This window comes from Callithrix jacchus, chromosome 13 (assembly GCF_049354715.1).
Source record: "Callithrix jacchus isolate 240 chromosome 13, calJac240_pri, whole genome shotgun sequence".
In the NCBI taxonomy this organism is placed as follows: Eukaryota; Metazoa; Chordata; class Mammalia; order Primates; family Cebidae; genus Callithrix; species Callithrix jacchus.
In genome coordinates, this window is record NC_133514.1 from 49,350,032 (window position 1) to 49,372,710 (window position 22,679).

General features: G+C 40.3%; 1 protein-coding gene across 50 annotated transcripts in view; it reads right to left on the reverse strand.

Moving 5' to 3' along the window:
- Positions 1–22,679, reverse strand: part of CEP192 (centrosomal protein 192) — a 146,011-nt gene that overhangs the window by 9,563 nt on the left and 113,769 nt on the right. For 27 of the 50 annotated variants that reach the window (XM_078347703.1, XM_054243939.2, XM_078347700.1 and 24 more), the window contains 11 exons: positions 22,015–22,193; positions 21,411–21,534; positions 19,785–19,890; positions 18,822–19,029; positions 15,727–15,806; positions 14,627–14,722; positions 7,803–7,922; positions 6,918–7,039; positions 6,688–6,753; positions 4,698–4,824; positions 3,878–3,936 (listed from right to left, as the gene is read on the reverse strand). In XM_078347703.1, the coding sequence (XP_078203829.1) occupies positions 3,878–3,936; positions 4,698–4,824; positions 6,688–6,753; positions 6,918–7,039; positions 7,803–7,922; positions 14,627–14,722; positions 15,727–15,806; positions 18,822–19,029; positions 19,785–19,890; positions 21,411–21,534; positions 22,015–22,193 (1,287 nt within the window). Of the gene's footprint in view, positions 1–3,877; positions 3,937–4,697; positions 4,828–6,687; positions 6,754–6,917; positions 7,040–7,802; positions 7,923–14,626; positions 14,723–15,400; positions 15,582–15,726; positions 15,807–18,821; positions 19,030–19,784; positions 19,891–21,410; positions 21,535–22,014; positions 22,194–22,679 lie in introns of those variants that run through there. The other 23 variants (XM_078347701.1, XM_078347697.1, XM_078347695.1 and 20 more) reach the window with 4 other exon arrangements.

Sequence of the window (22,679 nt, forward strand, 5' to 3'; positions counted from 1 at the left end):
GGTCATTAGAAAGATGCAAATCAAAACCACATTGAGATACCATCTCACGCCAGTTAGAATGGCGATCATTAAAAAATCTGGAGACAACAGATGCTGGAGAGGATGTGGAGAAATAGGAACAATTTTACACTGTTGGTGGGAGTGTAAATTAGTTCAACCATTGTGGAAGACAGTGTGGTGATTCCTCAAGGCCTTAGAAACAGAAATTCCATTTGATCCAGCAATCCCATTACTGGGTATATATCCAAAGGACTATAAATCGTTCTATTATAAGGACACATGCACACGAATGTTCATTGCAGCACTGTTTACAATAGCAAAGACCTGGAATCAACCCAAATGCCCATCGATGGTAGACTGGACTGGGAAAATGTGGCACATATACACCATGGAATATTATGCAGCTATCAGAAATGATGAGTTCGTGTCGTTTGTAGGGAAATGGATGAATCTGGAGAACATCATTCTCAGCAAACTGACACAAGAACAGAAAATGAAATACCGCATATTCTCACTCATAGGCGGGTGATAAAATATGAGAACACATGGACACAGGGAAGAGAGTACTATACACTGGGGTCTATTGGGAGGAATAGGGGAGAGACAGTGGAGGGGGGAGCTGGGGAGGGATAGCCTGGGGAGAAATGCCAAATGTGGGTGAAGGGGAGGAAGGCAGCAAAACACACTGCCATGTGTGTACCTATGCAACTATCTTGCAAGTTCTGCACATGTACCCCAAAACCTAAAATGCAATAAAAATAAAAATAAAAAAAACTGCTGAAATCTGTACTGTTATGTATTTACAAAATAACTGATGAAGACTTTCTGGAAATTCATTATAATCAGAATAACAAGTGTCTGCCACTAATAAAGTATAAAATTATTTTATTCAAATTTATCTTCATTTTAAAAGATTGAAATATGTTTAGGGTACAAACTATGCCTTGTAGCTTGAGATACTATTTTAAATGCTAACTTAATTAAACTGTCCAAATTTTGCTTAATTTAAAAATATTTTCTAATGTTTCTAGATTCTTTCAGATGCCATTAACATGACCCAGGCTGCACAGGAATGCAGTGCTCTAATTTATGACTCTAATTTCAAGCACTAGAACGGCAAATCAACAAGTTCATTTCCATAAAAATGTCTTCTTTTAAATGACCAGCAAGGAACACATTTCATATCTCAAAAGTGGTTTACAGAAAACAAGCTGATGCTAAGCAAAATATCATCTCATTTATAAAATTTGAGTTTCTCATTAAAAATGTTTTAGGCATCTTTCAAAAATCCCCTTATCTGATTTCCACTCGGTTGGTCTTGTCCCTACACTCCATATCAGAAATAGACTATGCCATCTGTAGCACTATTGTGATGAAATAGGTTTAGGTTCTTTCTCTGCAAAGAGTCAAATCTGAATTGGCCCACAAATTTTGGCAGAAATGCAATTCATTAAAAAAATCTGTGAAGGCAAATTAAGCAAAGAATGTAACAGAAAAAAAGAATTTGAAATGACAACGTATTCAATAATGGAAGTTGGAAAATGAATGTTTAACTGCAGAAAGTTTTGACTGCCTCATACCTAGCCATAAAATGGAGAACGGTGACATAAAGCTGCAATTTAACAAGTTATTTTAAATAATGATTCTCTACCAAAACTACAGATAAGTATGAGGTATATGTAAATATTGTTTTTTTAAAGTTGGTACTAGACTCTTCAAGGTAATTAAAAAATTTTTTTTATTTTCAACACTCGGGGAAAAGGTAATTTTTTAAAATGAAACTTTGTTTAGAAGCTTTTATAAATATTTTATTTATTTTTGAGACAGAGTTTCACTCTTGTTGCCCAGGCTGGAGTGCAATGGCATGATCTTGGCTTGCCTCAGCCTCCCAAGTAGCTAGGATTACTGGCACCCCACCCCGTATCTGGATAATTTTTGTAGTTTTAGTAGAGATGTGGTTTCATTATGTTGGCCAGGCTAGTCCAAACTCCTGACCTCATGTGATCCGCCTACCTTGGCCTCCCAAAGTGCTTGAATTACAGGTGTGAGCCACCATGCCTGGCCTAAAAATATATTTTTTAAGGTAAGAAGAGCTCCCTGAAATAAAAATCTAAAGTCCTTCCAATTTGTGACAGATGTACGCCAGTTTATACAATTGATCCACTCACAGCACGTTTAAAAATATACCCTGCAAAAAGCTGGTGAAGATGTGGGACGTGAATCAATCTGAGGAAGCAGAATGAATAATGCAGTTATGATAAAATTTGAGTTTAGATAATAATAGTGTTCAGGATAATTTAGTCAGTATCTATTTGGTACTCAGTTACTAAAAATAGTTGTAACAATTAGAAATTTAAATGATCTTTTTCTGAATAAACTAATTGCCTCTGCAGTTGTGCTACCATGTATTTTAGTAGTTCCAACCTATTATTATACACACTATGGCATCACTAGTCTCAAATCAATTGGGGCAGCCTAGAATAACTGGAGAGATCCACAGACTACTGTGAGAGGAAAGCTCAGATCACAGAAGTTGGAAAACTTGGATTTGGCTGATTTTACACTTGGGCCTTTCTCTTCTATGTAGTTGTCACAGGTATTAAATGAAGATACTAAGATATAGTGAAGTTCTATCAAAATTGTGGAGTGAGTGCTGATGCATCCTGCCAGCCAAGGTCACCTACAGGGGAGATTTAATGATGATCATGAGGAAGACATTAACACCTGCTGATGCTTGCTATGTCTGGGCATTATTACCACATCTCTTAAATAATTCTCACAATTCTATGCTGTCAGTAGCACTGGCATCTCCATTTTACAAATAAGGAAATTGAGGCCAAAGAGTTTATCAAGTTTATGATAATTTTTAGATATATTCATTGTTGAATTTGCAGAACTAAAATCTATAGTTTGTGCCTTTAGGTCAGTCTCCTGGGAGGGAAAGGATGCATTTAGCCCTCAAGCATATTAAAATATTTTATAGTCCATAGAAGAAGGAAGGGGTGGTACAAGAGAGAAAAGAATAAAAAGAAAGAGTAAGGTAGAAGGAACAGTCCTCAATCAAGCCATCTTTCCAGTATCCAGAGCTGTAAGTGAGCTTCAATTGTACAGTACTGCTGGTCTTAGTAACTGATGAAATGACAGGCCCATAATGTTTGCAGAGTGGCCCAAATTTTCATAGAATATAACATGTTTCTGGAATAGTCTCCTAATGCTAAAATGAGAGACATTACAATAAGTAAATGACTTAAAGATTCAAAGATGAAATTAAAATTATTCTTCAGCATTAAGCCCAATAGAACCCTACTGTTAAGTTCTAAATAACAATGACAACCCAGTTTGAGATTTCAACCTAAATGTGCATCATATAGAAAAGAAAATCAGCAAGGATGACAAGAAAATCAGGCCCTGATTAAGAACAGTATGGGGTGTCTGAAGGATGACAACTGAAAAACGCCACAATAAAAGTTTTCCCAATTAATCTAAAAAGGTTTTCATCCCAATTAATGAAAATCTAAGCCCTTGACTCTCAGCATACCAGTGAAAATCACATTTGAAACAGTAATTACTCTAAAAGTCAGTCTTAAGATGATTACAGCTCTAAGATTTATGTGGCTACAAATCCTAGGTGGGAGGAGTCACAACAGCACAAACGCGGTGCACTGCATCAAGGCTGAGTGCACCATGGACAGTCAGGAGCTGCCCCCCTGCAGGTTCCATTTCTCTGCTTTGACTTGCAAAGACACAAGTGCTTAAACTGTTTGGTGCTGGTGAGGAATATGGAGAGGCTGCAGCAGAGGAGACCTCACAAGCCCCAATTCCCAAGAGACAAAGTCTGGCATCGCTAATGAGAACACTGTGATCTAAATAAACTTACCTCAAAGAGTACTTGGAATGTTTGACATAGAATGGCTCTCTGGGACTCAAAAACTTCAGCTGGAATAAAAAAAAACACCTTATAAAGTTATGAAAATTTGATATTTTAGCATATATAAGCATAGTATGCATTTATTTATTACAGATACATTTTGCAAATTTAGGTATTGCCACAAAATTAGGTAGGACAACACATGCTAATGTAATGAAAACAAATTTAAGACAATTTTAACATGAATTTACTCTAGTTTTAAGTAAAGGTTCTCCAAAAATATTTGTGTATAATAGTATAGAAGAAAAAGTTAAAAATTAAAATATAAAAACAAATTTTTGAACTTCCAGTGTGTTTATTTTCAAATACAAAATTAAGGCACTTTGTGGGGGATGGGGCCAGGGTCTTGCTCTTTCACCGTGGCTGAAGTGCACTGGCACAATCATGGCTCAAGGCAGTCTCAACCTCCCAGGATGAAGACATCCTCTTCTCATCTCAGCAGCCCAAAGTAGCTGAAAGTACAGGCATGTGCCACCATGCCCAGCTAGGTTTTTTTTTTTTTTTTTTTTTTTTGGTAGAGATGGAGTCTCACTATATTGCCCAGGTTGGTCTTGAACTCCTGTGATCAAGCAATCCTCCTGCCCTCGCTGCCGAAAGTCCTGAATTACAGGTGTGAGTCACCACACCTAGCTTTATATTGCATTTTAAAAAATTAGCTAATTATTACAACTTAAATATAGTCTACAGAACAAGTTTCTAATCATCAGGAAAATGTTTGTTATCAGAGTTGAATGCATTTTTTCCAAAACCCATAATATTTCCAACTTACTGAGTGTGTAATAAAAGAATTATTTCGCAGATTGACTTTGAGTGTCCGTGATTCCCCCACACTAGTTGGCAGGAACCTGTACACATCCTCTGGGGCATAAACTCCACGAGCAGTCACATCAAGCTGCCTGCTTAGGGAATAGGTGTAAAAATTAAGAATTTGAAATCCACATTAACTTAAAACTATTTTTATATATTAAAATTATGTAGTGTTGCATTAATTTGCGTTTTTCCTGGCAATTCATTTTTAAAAATAAGTTTTGTAATGGCAACTTATCTAATTTATGTGAAGAGGATGACAGCAGGAATCCTTTTATAGAGGATGCTGGATAGGCCTTGTTCTCCTCACAGCCTGGATTTCTACCTGCCAGAAGCCCAGTTTGTATGAAGGTGGCCCTTCAAAGTAGTTAATTTCACCTGGTTCCTTCATGCTGCAGTCCCGACTGCCCTTCACTATCACAGGGACCTGATGTAGGTGTGGCCTCCAGGCAATGTTTGCTGGCGAGGCACTGGCTCTTGCCTGGGTCTCCCAGACCCCATAGAGCTGCCGCCCCTTTCTCTGGCCACCCCCCAGGGTCTCTGCAGGCTCCCCTCCACTGCCAACTCTCTGGGCACCTGACCTCCCCCTCACACCTAACTTGGCACCCCCCAGCAGCCCTATCTATTCAGTCACTACACAACGGTACCTCAAGAGAGCTCAGACACCTTCAGTTTCCACAAATACAGAAATGAACTTGTGATCTTTGTCTTTAAACCTGATCCTCCACTTATGTTTCCTGAACGGTATCTGGGAGTTGACCCTCTCGCAGGCATCCCCCTTTATCCAGTCCATTGCAGAGGCTCTCCTATCTCTAGCCTGCCCATTCTCTTCCTATTCCTTGACACTATTTTACTCCTGGATTCCTTTAAAATAGCCCCTCCTCACCTACTTCTTATCAGTCATACCACAGCCAGCGGATTGTCGTATACACACAAACCTGATTGTGTCACTCCCTGGCTTCCCAGCTCTCCCAAAGAGCACCCGCCTCCTAGGCCCCACTCTGGCCTCACCCCCCGCCACTCCCCTCTCACATTGAACTTCTCCTGGGAACTTCTCCCACCCTCCCTGCCTAGGCCATTTCCACTCATTCTCCTCAACTTACAAGTCCCCTTTCAGGGAACTCCTTCCCAGGTTTCACAGACCAAGCTGCCTCTGTCACTTTTCCCTGTTTCCCATTTGTTTCCCCTCAACCCATGTGGGCTCTGGGTTGGCGAGTGTGCATCTCCAGAAGGGAGACATGGAGAAAGCGAGAGAGGAGCAAGGGATAACGGCCCGGAGGGAGTGTGCCAAGAACATGTATTCTTTAAAAGTGTTCTAATTTCTTCCAAATGCATTAACTGGCTCTCATTTAAAAATAAATGACTAAATTTATATTAAATTCAACAGATATTTAACATATATTATCTTTTCAGGCATCTTTCTCAAGAACTTAATTAGATCTAATTACTAATTAATTAAGGATTGTAAGAAATATTTTCATTAGGTAGAATACTAAATAATATTCTCATTAAAGCTGTATATGCTGCTGGTATAAGTTTTGCATTTTAAAGCTTTTTAAGAATCTACTTTCATATACTGCTTAAGGGAACATAAAATGGTACAACTATTTAGGGAAAACTATTTGGCAGTTTATTTTAAAGTTCAACACATGGTTTTCATGTGACCCAAACATTTTTTGTAAAATTAGGTATTTTTACTCAAAAGAAATGAAAATGTATGTCATCTTCAGAAATGCACATACAGTAATGTTTATAGCACCTTAATTCATAATAGTCCCAAATTATAATACATCCAAAAGTCAACAGGAAAATAAATTACCATATGTTCACTTAATAGAATATTAAACAATAAAAAGGAATGAACTATAGGTACATTCAATAACATGAATGAATTTTTAAAAATAGCATGTTGAGAAAAAGAAGCCAGACACAAAAAGCATATACATACATACATGTATATATGAAGTTCAAGGAAAATGAATCTATGACGACAGAAATCAGAACAGGACCAATCTTGACTGCAAAGGGACCAATAAGAATTTTCTGGGTGAGAAGAATATTCTGTATCATGATTAGAGTGCTGGTAACACAAGTGAACTTAGGTAAAGTCATTGAGCATTTTATCAACCTATTCCTCAATAAAGTTTGGAAAAAATTCACAGGAATGACAAAAGCAACATACTCAGGTATGCGAGCAGAAGCCTCTGACACAGCTTGTCTTTGGGGCTTAACTAAATGATCTATTTTAACGAGGGAATCTGAGGAAAGGCATGCGTTTTCAGGCTCATTTTCTGCTTCGATGCTCTGTACAGAAAAAACACAGGATAAGGGAGAATAAATAAAAACTAAGAAAATATATGGACATTTACTTATTTGAATTTTACCATTTCCTTTGAAAATATTAAAAGGAGATTTAAGAATTTTAAATCTCCTAAATTGCAAGCTCTCTACTCTGTACTACCTGGTTCCTCTCTCTCTCTCTCTCTCTCTCTCTTTTTTTTTTTTTCTTTTTTTTGAGGAGGAGACTTGCTCTGTTGCCCAGGCTGGAGTGCAGTGGTATGATCTTGGCTCACTGCAACCTCTGCCTCCCGGGTTCAAGCAATTCTCCTGCCTCAGCCTCTTGAGTAGATGGGACTGCAGGCACACGACACCACGCCCAGCTAATCTTTGTATATTTAGTACAGACAGGGTTTCACCATGTTGGCCAGGATGGTCTCGATCTCTTGACCTTGTGATCCACCTGCCTTGGCCTCCCAAAGTGCTGGGATTACAGGCGTGAGCCATTGTGCCTGGCTGGTTCCCCTCTCTCAAGTACCCACACGCACCCTTGATGCGCATGTGCACACACACAAAGTTTCTTATGTAATTAAGTCAAACATGGGCTTCATGGGCTGTATGAACAATACAGCCAAACCCAGACCTCAAACACGCCAATTAACAAAGACAAACAAGAAAATTAAGGTCATGGGGCTGTATTCTGCATTTTCAGACCAATTTTTCTTGTCAATTTCCCTTTCTGTTTTTAAAATACAGACAATAATTTACTTAAATTCAGTGTACTACTCACTTGTCCAGAGAGTTGGAATCTCAACGTGTGTTTCATGTGAGGCTCCTTAAGAGGGTGGCATTCAACATCCCAAAACTGGGCATAATCCCCTCTACCTCTGGGCAAAAATGTGATGGAGACCTACAAAATACATACAGAGAGAAATTTAGACAACTGATCATTAAATGCAGTGGTAGCTAGATTACCAGTTCAAAGATTTGGTATGAACAAAGTTAAAGAACAAATGCTTTTGCACTGGCTAGTTTTCCCACTAACTGAAAGAATTTGGACAATTTCATTTGTAGTGAGTTTGCTACTATACCAGATCTAAAACACATTTTTGCTTAAGGCTTTATATAACATATTCTTTAAAATGTATAATAAATGCTCTACTGTGGGGGGAAATGTTAACAGAAAGCACTAAAGCTGTCAAGCACAAGACCTACACAAGAAAGGTCCAACCACAGACCCACAATCATCTTCCCTTGAGTGCTTATGGAACCCTCTGCCGGCTAAGCAGCACCAGGACAAAGGCCTCGCAGCAGCCGGGAGCTGCAGAAGACTGACAACAGTGGGAGGATGGTGGCTACAGGAGGCAGAACAAGACAAGCATCAGACGCTCCACAGTGGCAGCTCACGCATTATGATTAGATTCCAAATGTCAGTCACAGCCAGTGACCCTGGCCACACGGCTCAGTTATAAACATACCCTGCATGTGTATAACCTATAAAAACCTCAATTATGAGAAAACTGTAATGTTTAAAAACAGTTTAACATTTACCAATATTAAGAGCCTTAGCTCTATTAAAGAATTTAGTGTTGATAATACTGATCACTAATTAGGTTAACAATGAATCAGGACTTCTGAGTTGACTCAAACATTAAAACACCTAAGTGGCCTAATTTCTGCCCAAACAGAACCTTAAACATCATAACCCAGCAAGCCTGAGCTCATGGCCTTTGGGAGCCTAAGGACAAAGGCAGGACTGGTCAGGGATAGTGATAGTAGAGCATCTAACTAGAGAATTACACCACTATGGACTTGGACTCTGAGAAGATGAAGAAAGGAAAGGGTAAAAACCAACGGAAGGGGTAAAAACCACCAGAAAGAGTAAAAACCACCATTGGGGACTACAGAACTATGAATCCTAACTACACCCCTTCAAATACCAAAATCACAACAGAACAGAGAAGGAGAAAACTATTATTACTGCGTGTTACACCCTAGGTACATACTGGGAACTTTAATAACATTCAGTATCTCAGCTAATCCCCTGGCCTGGCAAGCATGCTCTATTTTCTCTCTATAGATTTGCCTATCCCAGACATTTCACATAAATAAAACCACACACCTGTGAGCTTCTGCGACTGGCTTCTTTCACTTAGCATAATGTTTTCAAGGTTTATCCATCTGGATATAGCATGTTTCAGTAACTCCATTCCTTTTTACTGTCAAATAATATTTCATTTTATGGATATACCAGATTTTGTTTATTGATCCATCAATTTGGGTGATTCTCACTTTTTGTCTTCTGTAACACTGCTGTGAACACCTGTGCACAAGTTTTTGTTTGAAAACCTGCTTCAACTTTTCTAGTGTACATCCAGAGATGGAACTGCTGGGTCATACAGTAATTCTGTTTGGCTTATTGAGAAACTGCCACATTGTTTTCCACAGCAGCTTTACCATTTCATATTCCCACCAGTAATGCATGAGGGTTCCAATTTCCCCACATCCTCACAAGTACTTGATATTTTTGTTGTTTTTGTTTAACTCACAGCCATCTTTAGTGGGTGTTAAGTGATACTTCACTTCTCAATTTGACTGCATTTTGCTAATGACTAGGAATTCTAAGCATCTTCTCATATGTTTATTGACCACTTGTATGTTTTCTTTGGAAAATATCTATTCAAATCTTCTGCTCATTAAAAAAATTGGATCATCTTTCTTTTTACTGGGTTGTAAGAGTTCTTTACAAATTCTGGATACAAGTCCTTTGTCAAACATATCATTTGCAAATTGTTGTCCCTATTCTGTGGTGTTTGATGCACAAATGTTTTTGATTTTCATAATTCACCTATTTTCTCTTTTGTGGCTTGTGCTTTACTGGTGTCACACCTAAGAAACCAATGCTTAACCTAAGGTTATGAAGATTTATTCCTATGTTGTCTTTTAGAGTTTTTATAGCTTTAGGTCTAATGTTTATGGTCTATGGTCGATGGTTGATTTTCAGTGAAATCTCTGTATATGGTACTAGGTAAGAGTGATGGTTAATATTAGGTGTCAACTCGATTGAAGGAGGCCTAGATGGTTGCTAAAACATTGTTTCTGGGTGTCTGTGAGGGTGCTGCCAGAGGAGACTGACATTTGAGTCTGCGAAGTAGAAGGAAGGTCCACCCTAATGTGGGTGAGCACCATCCAATCAGCTGCCAGCAGGCTAGGAGGCAGGTGGAAGAAAGCAGGATAATCTTGCTTGCTGAGTCTCTTGGCTTTCATTTTTATCTGGTGCTGGATGCTTCCTTCCGTTCCTCCTGTCCTTGGAAATCAGACTCCAGGTTCTTCAGCCTTTGGACTCTGGGATTTACACAAGTGTTTGGCCAGGGGCTCTTGGGCCTTTGGTCACAGACTGAAGGCTGCATTGCTAAGCTTCCCTCTTTTGAGGCTTTTAGACTCAGACTGAGCTGCTACTGGCTTCATTCTTCCCCAGCTTGCAGATGGCCTATCATGGGACTTCGCCTTGTGATTGTGTGAGTCAATTCTCCCTAATAACTTCCCTTTCATATATATGTATATCCCATTAGATCTGTTCCTCTGGAGAAACCTAATACAGCAGGGGTCTACCCTAGTTCTTTTGCATGTGGCTATTCAGTTCTCCCAGGCACTATTTGTTGAAAAATATTCTTTCCCCATTGAAGTGCCTTGGTGCCCTTATTAAAAAAAAAAAAAAAATCCATTAACTATAAATATTAGGGTTTATTTTGGGATTCTCAATTCTATTCCACAGTTCTACAGAACTGTCAATACCACGCAGTTTTGTGTAGTGTGGCTTTGTAGAAGGCTTTGAAAACAGGAAGTGTAAATCCTCCAACTTTGTTCTATTTCAAGATTGATTATTTTAGGTCTCTTGTATATCTACATAAATTTCGGAATCAGCCTTTTAATTTTAAAACAAAAACCAGCTGGATTTACTTTTAGTTTTTCTATGTTTTATTTAACTAAATTTAGATTCTAATTACAACTGTGCACTAAATCTTTGAACAAAGAATAAAATGTGCTTAGATTTTGTTGTAATTTTTTTGCGGGGCAAGGGACAAAGTTATTCAATGGTATAAGGTGTATAAATTCTCAGGACAACCCATAAAGACCACTTAGGAAAACATATTTGAGGGATTCATGAAAGAGAGATTATAAGGATTATAAGTCTTTGCTATTTAAGTCATTCTTTTTTAACACATTTATCTTTATTTTTATTTATTTATTTATTTATTTATTGGCATGGAGTCTCACTTTGTCACCAGGCTGGAGTGCAGTGGCACGATCTTGGCTGACTGCAACCTCTGCCTCCTGGGTTCAGGTGATTCTCCTGCCTCAGCTTCCCAAGTAGCTGGGACAATAGGCACGTGCCACCACACCCAGCTCATTTTTATAATTTTAGTAGAGATGGGGTTTCACCATCTTGGACAGGCTGGTCTTGATCTCTTGACCTTGTGATCCACCCTCCTCGGACTCCTGAAGTGCTGGGATTACAGGTGTGAGCCACCGTGCCCAGTCTTATCTTTAATTCTTTTAAAAATGTTTTGAATTTTTGATTAATCTCATTCTGCTAGATTCTCACTTCACTAATGCTTTTTGTGCAAAATTGGCTTTTTCCTGCTTTGGTCAATTTTGCCAATGGTTTGTCTGTATTATTATTTTTTCCAAAAAGCAACTTGGGATATGTTAATCTTCCCTTGTTTCTTTGTTTTTATTACATTTTGCTTTGGAACATTTTTTCTTCTTCTTTCTTTGGATTTATTCTGTTATTTTCACCAACTTCAATGACTGCTTAGCTCATTAATTTCAGTTTTTTTTTCTTTTTAAAATAGATGCATGACACCTGTATCTTTACCACTTTGGGCCTATTGTTGTTCCTGTTTTTTTTTCTTTTTCAAGTTTTATTTCAGATTCAGGGGTACACATGCAGGTTTTCTGCCTGGGTATATTGCACAATACTGAGGTTTGAGGTATGAATGATCCTGTCACCCAGGTACTGAACATGGTAGCCAATAATTAATTTGTCAGCCCTTTTTCCCCCTTCTAGTAGTCCCCAGTTTCTATTGCTGCCATTTTTATGTCTATGAGTGCCCAATATTTGGCTCTAACTTGTAAGTGAAAAAATATGGTATTTGGTTTTCTATTCCTGTGTTAATTAGCTTAGGATAATCACCTTCAGCTGTATTCACGTTGCTACAAAGGTATTTGATTTGTTTATGGTTGCACAGTATTTCATGATATATATTTACCATTCTACCATTTCTTTATCCAATCCACCTGTTGATGAGCATGGTGATCAATGGTGGATTGATCCATGTATCTGATATTGTGAATAGTGCTGCAATGAATGTGCAAGTATCTTTTTAGTAGAACAATTAGCTTTCTTTTTGGTATATATTCAATAGTGGGATTGCTGGGTTGAATGGTAGTTCCAAGTTCTTTGAGAAATCTCTAAACTGTTCTCCACAGTGGCTGAACTAATTTACATTCACACTAAGTGTATAAGCATTCCCTTTCCTCTGCAGCCTCACCAGCATCTATTGTTTTTTGACTTTTTATTTTATTTACTTTTTTGGAGACAGGGTCTTACCCTGTCATCCAAGCTGGAGTGCAGTGGCACAATCTTGGGTCACCACAACCTCTGCCTCCTGGGTTCAAGTCATCCTCCCACTTCAGCATCTCAAGTAGCTAGGACTACAGGTACATGCCACTATGCCCAGCTAATTTCTGTATTTTTTATAGAGTTTTGACATGTTGCCCAGGCTGCTGACTTTTAATAACAGTCATTCTGACTGCTGCGAGATGGTATCCCATTGCAGTTTTGATTTGCATTTCTTGATGATTAGTGATGTGGAATATTTTTTTCATGTTTCTTGGCTGTATGTCCTCTTCTGAGAAGTGTCTGTTCATGTATTTTGCTCATTTTTTAATAGGTTGATTTGTTTTTGGGTTGTTCAACTGTTTAAGTTCCTTATAGATCCTCGATATTAGACTTTTGTCAGATGTATAGTTTGTGAATGTTTTCTCCTCTTCTGTAGGTTGTCTGTTTACCCTGTTGATAGTTTCTTTTGCTGTGCAGAAGCTCTTTAGTTTAATTAGGTCTCATATGTCAATTTTTGTTTTTGTTACAAATGCTTCTGAGAACTTAGTCATAAATTATTTCCCAAGACCAGTGTCCAGAATGGTGTTTCCTAAGTTTTCTTCTAGGATTCTTATAGTTTGAAGTCTTATGTTCAAATATTTAAACCATCTTGAGTTCATTCTTGTACACAGTGAAAGGCAGGGGTCCAGTTTCATTCCTCTGCATATGGTTAGCCAGCTATTCCAGCACTATTTATTGAATAGGGACTCCTCTCCCCACTGCTTATGTTTGTCGACTTTGTTGAAGAGCAGATGGCTATAGGTGTGTGGCTTTATTTCTGGGTTCTGTATTCTGTTCCATTGGTTTATACGTCTGTTCTTGTTTTGCTACCATGCTGTTTTGGTTACTATAGCCTTACAGCATAGTTTTAAGTCAGGTAGCACGATGCCTCCAGATTTGTTCTTTTTGCTTAGGATTGCTTTTGCAATTCAGGCTGTTTTTGGGCTTCATATGAATTTTAGCATAGTTATTTCCGGTTTTCGGAAAAATGACGTTGGTAGTTTGATAGGAACAGCATTGACTACAGACTGCTTTGGGCCCAGCGGGGGTTTTGATTGGGACTGTGCTGAATATATAGATCAATTTAGGGAGTACTGCTGTCTTAAAAAGGTTACGTCTTCTGATCCACTGATACAGGATGTCTTTCTTTTTACAATCCTTTCTCATATGTGAACTTTATTTGAGCAATGTGTCTATCCCCTGTTCTACTGCTTTGCTTCTGTTGTCATTTGGGAAATGAACTAAACTACACTTGTAGAACTGTATGTCTTTCCAAAAAAAGTGAGAAACTGTCTGAAAGCCTGTTATACAGACCTGGTAAAGTGCAGTTTGCAACAACTGCTATAGCTGCTTCAAGATTCTTTTACAATCAGTTCTGAGTTCACAGCTACATTCTAAAACTTACTGTAAGTCTGAATGTCTGAATAAATGAGCCAGTAAATTTTTTTATTAACTAGAATAAAAAATATATTGCTGAGACCAAGTGGGTGACTAGTGTTATTAAGAGACATTTGAAGGGAACATGTCAGGTCTAGAAATGAAAACATTTAAGAGGGTCATAGTAGCTGGAGGGATCTATCACCCATGAAGATATACTGTTGACTATGCCATGAATACCAAGCTATTTTTGAGTAATGGCAGGTTTTTCTGGCTACAGCTGGTAGACAAAACTCTTGTCTCCATCAGTGAAGTATAACCGTAAGCACTGGCAGTCTGTGGTCTTTACTGTTAAGGGTGCCGTTCATTTAGCTGATCATTTTTTCCATAGTAAGACTATCTGCTGCAGCACATTGCAAGTGAGGCAGGCTCTTCTCTCATGTGCACACTGGCTCTGTGAGTAGCACTGCTCTAGGCTATAAGCTAAAATGGGTAGAATCAAATAAGGCACTTCTGGACGATTTACATGATGCTCTTACTAACCGCCTAAGGAAAAAAATATCAAAACCTACTTTTTGTATCCCATGGCTTTCCAGTAGACCAGAAATAGGGGAACATCTGAATGCTGCATAGGTGGCTCTAAAAACATCTCCACTTTCATCAACTCCCTGCAAAACAATCATTTAAACAAATTAAAAACCATGAAGCCAATGGATCAATCCCACAGAGACACTATTACCTCTATGGCTGTTAAGAACACACCAACACACTTAGCAGGGAACAAGGAGAGTGCAAGGTATTCCCAAAACGGGAGTGCTACCTCACTGAGTTCTGCACAAGGCCATCACACTGACTTATGTCACCAAATGTGAGGTCACACAAGGTGACTTTTATCACTTTCCTAGCTATAGTGATCTTTATGGTGAAGCTCATAATGTCAAACAACAATCTTTTCCTCAAAGACTCTGTTGAATGTGCTTTTTAATAACTATGCAATGCCAGTTTTTTATTTCTACTTTTATTTTTTTAAGATAGGGTCTGGCTCTGTTGCCTAGGCTGGAGTGCAGTGGTGCAATCATGGCTCACTGCAGCCTTGACCTCCTGGGCTCAAGTGATCCTCCTACCTCAGCCTCCCAAGTAGTTTTTAATTTTTTCTGTAGGTCCAGAAACTGTTTTTTATACACATTTTGTTAGTATTATGACTCAAAACCATTGCCATCACACAAAATATATGGCAGAGAGACCACAGTGTTCTAAACACCACCAATGTCAAACCCATTGACTTTAGCTTACACCTGTAATCCCAGCACTTTGGGAGGCTGAGGCAGGAGGATCGCTTGAGGTCAGGAGTTCAAGACCAGTCTGGGCAATGAAGTGAGGCTCCATGTCTACAGAAACCAAAAAGTTAGTTGGTTGTGGTGGTGCATACCTGTGGTCCCAGCTACATGAGAGGCTGAAGCAGGAGGATCACTTGAGACTGGGAGGTTGAGGGTGCAGTGAGCAGTGTTCACACCACTGCACTCCAGCCTAGGTGACAGAGCAAGACTTTTGTCTCAGAAAACAAACAAGCAAATAACCAGCAATATCAACCAATGCTTGTAGTCAGTTTTAAAAACATCCTGAATAAAGTTTAAACATTAAAGTGATTATATCTGAGGCAGTCGTGACTGACCTTCACATAAGGCGGAGCTAAAGATGACAGATGCCATTTGACGTCTACGGTGCCATGATTCTGGAGTTCCAGACAGCTCTCTAAAAGGAACACATGTATCATAACTCAAACTCAGACAGACTGGAGAACAAGCAGATGACTGTGACAGACTTTACTACCTCAAACTGGGGTTAGAAAAACCCAATCATTAGATTCCTAAAGGAGTTCAACAGGAACCACAGTATTTTCTTTAAAAAATCAGGTATGTCAGATATTGTTTTAGGTTTTATTACAAGTACAATGCAAAGATACTGAAGGGCTCATGCTGGAGAGCAATAAGATGATTGACAGTTTTAAAGTGTTACAGACTGCTCTGTAGAAAAGACACTGCAAGGCACTCAAGTGGACAAGGAAGCCCAGGTAAGTTATAGCTGCAGCAGTTTGGCTCTGAGATGATGCACACGGTGACTGCCTCCAGCGTGGACAATGGCAAAAGGGAGAAAAAGACGTGGACATGTGTGGCCTCTACTTTGAAGACAGGCTTCAAAGGACTTGCTGATGGACTGAGTGGGAGGAGGGAGGAAGAAATCAGAAATCAGAAATAACAACCAATGGACAGATAGTGGTGCCACTTACTGACATGGGTGAACCTGGAGGAGGTGTAGGGTCTCTCTTGGGCTTATTACACCTGATGCGCCTATGAGATGCCCACATGTGAGCCAAGCAGGCACCAGGGTGTGATGCCTGGGCCCAAGCATATGAGAAGTCATGAGAGTCATAGGCCACAGGCCATCACTGAGCAGGAGAACACAGAGAAGGAAAGGCACAAGCAGGCCAGGCCGGGACCCTGCCAGTCTTCAGAAGTCAGGGAGAAGAGTCAGCAAGGGATCCGAGCAGGAGTAGGTAAAGCAGGAAAATTTGAGCACTGGGGCATGGCAGCTGCACAGAGGAGTGCTCCAAAGTGGAGGAGTGGTCAACAGTGCTGGGAGTTCAAGTCAACTGAGACGCAAAACCGACCCTGGATTTGGCACATGGAGCTCTTCAGTGACCTCCACAGTACGGGCATGAGGTAACTGCAGCCAAGGCCTAAAGAAGTGAGAGCGGGGGCTGCTAAGAGGGGGCAGCTGCAAGGAAAGGGTATGGGAGCCAAGAAAGATGCTTCTTAACCCATTGATGGTGGAGCGTACTGGGTGCTGGTGGAGGCGTATCAAAAAGGAGGGAGAAGCTGATGGCCCTGGAGAGAGAGGGGAACACAGGAAGCCCCTGAGAGGTGAAAATGGACAAACCGAGCTCCAGGCAGAGGGTTTGCCTGCGATGGAAACAGAGCCTTTCACTGGGTCTCAGGGCCTATTCTTCACGTGTGAGGCAAAGTCAATGGTTAAGAAGCGTGACAGCAAGAGCAGGGAGGGGGCAGGAGCTCTTAGAGGAAAGAAGGGCCCCCAGCCACAGGGGTCAGCGGGGGCTGCAGGACACACACGGAGCACCAGAGGCAGCAAAGCTTTGTGTGGAGGGCACCTGGAACCCCCAGCGGGGCAGAGTGGTTCCCTCCAGCATGGCTTCGCTGCTGGGGTGGAGGCAGGAGGAGCTACGCCCCTGGGGCAAGCCAGGATTGAGATCTTGCCAGGCAGGAACAGAGAGGGAGAGGAGCACACGGCAGTCACAGAAGCCTTTGAAGCAGCAACTCTAAGGACAGACTCAGGGTCCAGGAAGTGACAAGAGGAAAAGGGCATGGCAGGCTGGGCGAGATCACAAAACAGAGAGGGCCAGCAGGCTGGGGGTCTTAGGGAGGCCAAAGAACTGCTGTGAGCCCTGGGTGAGTGAGCTGAAGAGATAGGCGACAGTCAGCAAGTACCAGGCTCAGATCAGAGAACTTCAGGGTTGAATGACAAGTTCCAGGAGGGGAAGGAATCAGGAGGGCAAGACCAGGGGTAGAAAAAAAAATCAATGGAGAGGCAAGGAGTTAGAGGGCCAGGCAAGAGATGCACCCATATCCTTTCTAAGAGGTCCCACCGACAACACTGCTCATTTAGCTTGAGCCAGCAGTGAGAGAGATAGACAGGGACAAAAATAAATAATCTCAGGACTCTTGAGGAATATTAGCAATACAGAGCGCCTAACAGACAACAAACACCATTCTAACTGCTGTACATATATCACTATTTCTGAACATGAATGCTCGTCATGTCCCAATAAACCCATTCTAAGCTGAAATTATCCTAAGTGGAAAATGCATATAATCTACCTAACCTACCCAGCGCATCATAGCTTAGCTGAGCCTGCCTTAAACCTGCTGAGAACACTTACCTTAGGCTATAGTTAAGCAAATCCTCTAACACAAAGCTCATTTTATAATAAGGGGTTGAATATCTCATGTCATTTGCTGAAGACCACAGTCTCATGTCACCTACTGAGTGCACTGCAGGGCAGTATCAGCTGTTCACCCTTGTGATCACAGAGATGACTAGAAGCTGTGGCTTGGGGCTGCTGCCACCCAGAATCACAAGAGGGTGCAGCACCGTGTGTTGCTACCCAGGGCAAGGTCAAAAATCAAAGTACAATTTTCACTGAATATACATGGCTTTCACACCATCACCAGGTCAAAAAAAATGGTAAATCAAGCCACCATAAGTCATGGTCTGCCCAAACAGGAAATACTAAATTTATCCTTGAAGTCCTTCTGTGGAAGCAGTTAATTCCAAAGCTTATTTTACAAATGTGGAAACCAAGCAGGTCTACTGAACCTGTCTGGAGCCTCAATGTCATATGAGTAAGTGATGAAGCCAGGCTCTCCACCCACCGTCCTGTCTTCTTCATTTGCTAACTTATCAACAATTCTGGTCATGGATCTGGTGAGAGTTACACAGTAAAGATTCTGATCATCAAATAAAACCTAGGATTCCTGGAATACACAAACATAGTAAATGCCAAGGCTTCACATTTTAAGACTGTTCTGATCCCAAATCCAGCCCATCATTGAAATGATTGCTAATAACCACTTGATTTTTCTCCTCAAGTTGGAGGAAATTTGTATTTATCACCAACTTACGGCTGAGAATAAAGCATCAGAATCAATATATCAGCAGACACTGGAATTACATAATTTTGTGGCACAATACCTGAAGTTTTACCAGGTTCTGTTGTAGGAAAAGTAATACTCTTGTTTCTTATTTCAACTTTTGTGGAAGGTGGTTTTGTCATTGGTTTGACCAAATGACTAATTGAAGGCTCAGATACTGGAGAAAGAATTCCAAATGGTTTGGAGGTCAAACGAGTTAAAAGTTCTACTTGAGTTAAATCTTCTCGAATTTGAACTTTTACAATTTTCTGAAATGAGCCAAATAAAGAGATAAGATACAAACGTAGCTATCATTTTAAAATAAACAATTCCATTTTTAAATCATGGTAGAGAAAAGAAATGCCAAACAAATGAGACATCAATACATTTAGGAATTAAAGTTTATTTAGATCTCAAGGTAAATCTGTGACTCTATCTCCTTTCTGCCACTACCTTTTTTTTTTTTTTTAAGCAAATTTAGAAAATTAGTAATTTCTTCTAGGCCCCACTCTCCACACCCATTTCCCAAGAGAATTGTTCTGATCACTATGGAAAAACTCTATCCCAATGCTCTAATTAAATAAACCTAGTTGCACTCAGAATACAAATAATCATGCCTCAGTATCCGTGGGGGATTAGTTCCAGGACCCCCTGAGGATGCTAAAATCCTTGATGCTCAAGTTCTGTATATAAAGTGGCACACACATAACCTACATACATTGCCCTGTACACTTTAGATCATCTCTAGGGTACTTATAATACCTAACACAGTGTAAATGCTGTGCAAATAGTTGTTATACTGTATTTATTTGTATTATATTTTCCCCAAATATTTTCAATCTGTAGTTGGTTGAATCCTTGGATGTGGAACCCACAGATATGAAGGGCCAAGTATACCTTCATTTGATTTTTGACATGTAAGCACTAATAAGGATTATGAAACTGAAGCTACAAAGTAACAGAAATGTCACTCCAAAACAAACAAACAAACAAACAAAAAACCCCAAACCACTTTTAAAAGTACCTTCTGTCCATCATCACAGTGTATATAGATCGAACCACTCCACGGGAACACTGATTGTTTTGTGGATAAGGAGGAATTAGGACTCACAAGAATTTGTAGTTTACTCCTTTAAAAAAATTTAATAAGAAAATTAAAAATAGCCTACATTTTAACAGCAGTAATCACACAAGTTATAAATACTGCTCTGCCAGCCGATGACCATTTCCTCACTGCTCAGGAAGAGCAGAGAACAGAGGTCACTCCCACATGCTCATCCCATCTCCACCAGACTCAATGGCTAACAAGAAACTCACCAGCACTCATGACGCAAGGGCAAAACTCATGTGAAAACAAACCATGCCTTAGGAATACCATGTTAAAAGCAACTCATGGTAAAAATTTTTAGAGCAAAAGACCAAGACTACAAACGCTCTGAGCCACGTGAGAATAAAGAAGAATGTAGGTGCAGCATGGAGAGAATGCAGGAGCTTCAGAGAAAACTAGAAAAAAGGGTGAGGGAGATGGAGAAGAAATGAAGAAAAATACATTTTTTTTTATGACCCAGCTGCTAATATTTTCCGGGCTTAATATTCTCTTCAAGAGCCAGGGGGTGCTAGAGAAGAGTTTAAAAGTAGAAAATGGGATAGACAATGGGATCAGATTTGTGATTTTAAAAAATCACCAGATTGAAAAGCTATTTCAGTACACAGGTCAAAAACGACAGGGTAAGATTGTCTTCCCCTGTTAAACATGGGGTTACGGAAAAAGTGATCAGTGAGGAACTTGTTCTACCATTAGCTGAAATGGTGTGTGGCACATGAGAAACAGTTGCTGCATGCCAAATTGACTGCTCTGGTCCCAGCAACATCTCTTTGGAGTGTTCCTGACGATGCCTCAGCTCAAAGTCTCTGTCAAGTAAACTCTCCTAAATTTTTAGCACATCATTTTGCAAAAAGTAAATAAACCTCATTTTGTCTTTCTGCAAAGTTGTTAATCCCAGATATAAAGGAATGTGCAGATGTGGGAGTCACGCACTGACCAGATGAAGTCCTGAAAAGCTGCAGAGCATTGGCTTTCCCACCTGTTAACAGCCAGGCTGTGGACAGAGGACAGGCAGCTGTGTAGAAACGGCTGGCCCCAAAAGACTTCCTTTTGTCCTAGAATATTCTACAGCATCAGTAAGCAAGGTTATAGTTCATACATACTAAAAGTGAGGAAGCTTTGTCTGAAAAACATCATTCAGAAAAAGCCAGCAGAACACACGACCCAAACCAAGGTAAGGAATGGCAGAGTGTTTGGGGTTAAGACACATCGTGACCCCACATCCCATGTCCAGTTGCATTCCTTGCTTTGTAATTTCATGGGCAGTCCAAGAATGAAATGCTCTGAAGTCTTCCACACCAGGGACTCTGTTCCATCTCAAATGTGTATGTCCCTTTACCCTCCTGGGTGAAAGCATAACCAGCCATGTGCAGATCTCTGCTCTACTAGACCTCCTACCACTTGAGCTTACAGCTGTCCTACAGAACCATGCATGTGCTTTGTGCAGTCGCACAGTCCAAAATTTAACTGGATAAACTACAATGACATATTATTTGATCCTTAGAAAGTGACCATCCCAGCATCTGACACAGAAGTCAGACTTACTCTGGTGCAACACATCCATGCTGTGGTGTGACTGTGAGGCAATGCGCTGGCCAGCACAGCTCAAATTTCAATAACCTCACAGAGTTATTCGCAATCTGGAAACGTCCAGTTTTTGCCATGTCACCTATTTTGTCAGATAAATAAAATGTTACTTACATTTAACAACACTGAAAAAGACAAATGTTAACAACTAATAAACCGGAACCCTAAATAAGATATGTGAGTATGCTACTGCTTTCTCAAAAGACTCAATTAAAGAAATTTCCAATCCTTGGTATCAAAGAAGAAAAAGGAAACCTGGAAATCGTCACTGCTTCATCTTAACTTGAGCACACACCTACATAGCAGATTTGCTCTACTCTGAACCAATGCTGTATCTCTGGGCAGGGGTGTGGCTCTGCCACTGGGGAAATGGGAGCCTCATTGAAGAGCATGACCCTGGGACAAGAACTCTGCTCTAGGCAAGTCTGAGTGGGGTCTCCAACAATGGAAGCAGAGCCTGGGCAAGGATCCCATGTATGTCCTGGATGAGTCGTGGGTACAAAGACAGGGCAGGCCTGGACTCCAGAACACACTTCTGAGGTGTCACAGTTGACATACTCACAAGGAGAAGGAGCTACCAGAATCAGGTGCTCGGGGAGGACAGTCCACGGCTCTTCAGAGGCCAGCTGATTCGGAGGCGGGCGAGCCGCCTGTGAGAGAAGAGGAGAACCTTGAGGACCTCTGACTGGTAAAACATCCAAAGAGATGTTGCCACCATGTTTCCGAGAAGCTCCCAAGTCGCTAAAAAAGTCATTTAAAAAATGAAAAAGTTAGACAAGAAGAAAGAGACAGAGAGAAAAGTTAAAAACGATAAAAGGGCCAGGCACGGTGGCTCACACCTATAATCCCAGCACTTTGGGAGGCTGAGGTGGGCAGATCACCAGGTCAGCAGATTGAGACCAGCCTGACCAACATGGTGAAAAAAACTCCATCTCTACTAAAAATGCAAAAAAAAAAAATTAGCCAGGTGTAGTGGTACGTGCCTGTAATCCCAGCTTCTCAGGAGGCTAAGGCAGGGGAATTGCTTGAACCACAGAGGTGGAGGTTGCAGTGAGCTGAGATGATGCCACTGCACTCCAGCCTGGGTGACAGAGAGAGACTCCATCTCAAAAAAATAATAATAAAATAAAAATGATAAAAAGCCAGATTGTAACACATATTTTTATATAATTCTTCATAAATTTAAAAACATTAAGACAAAGCTAAAAGTGCATTATATATGAGGTA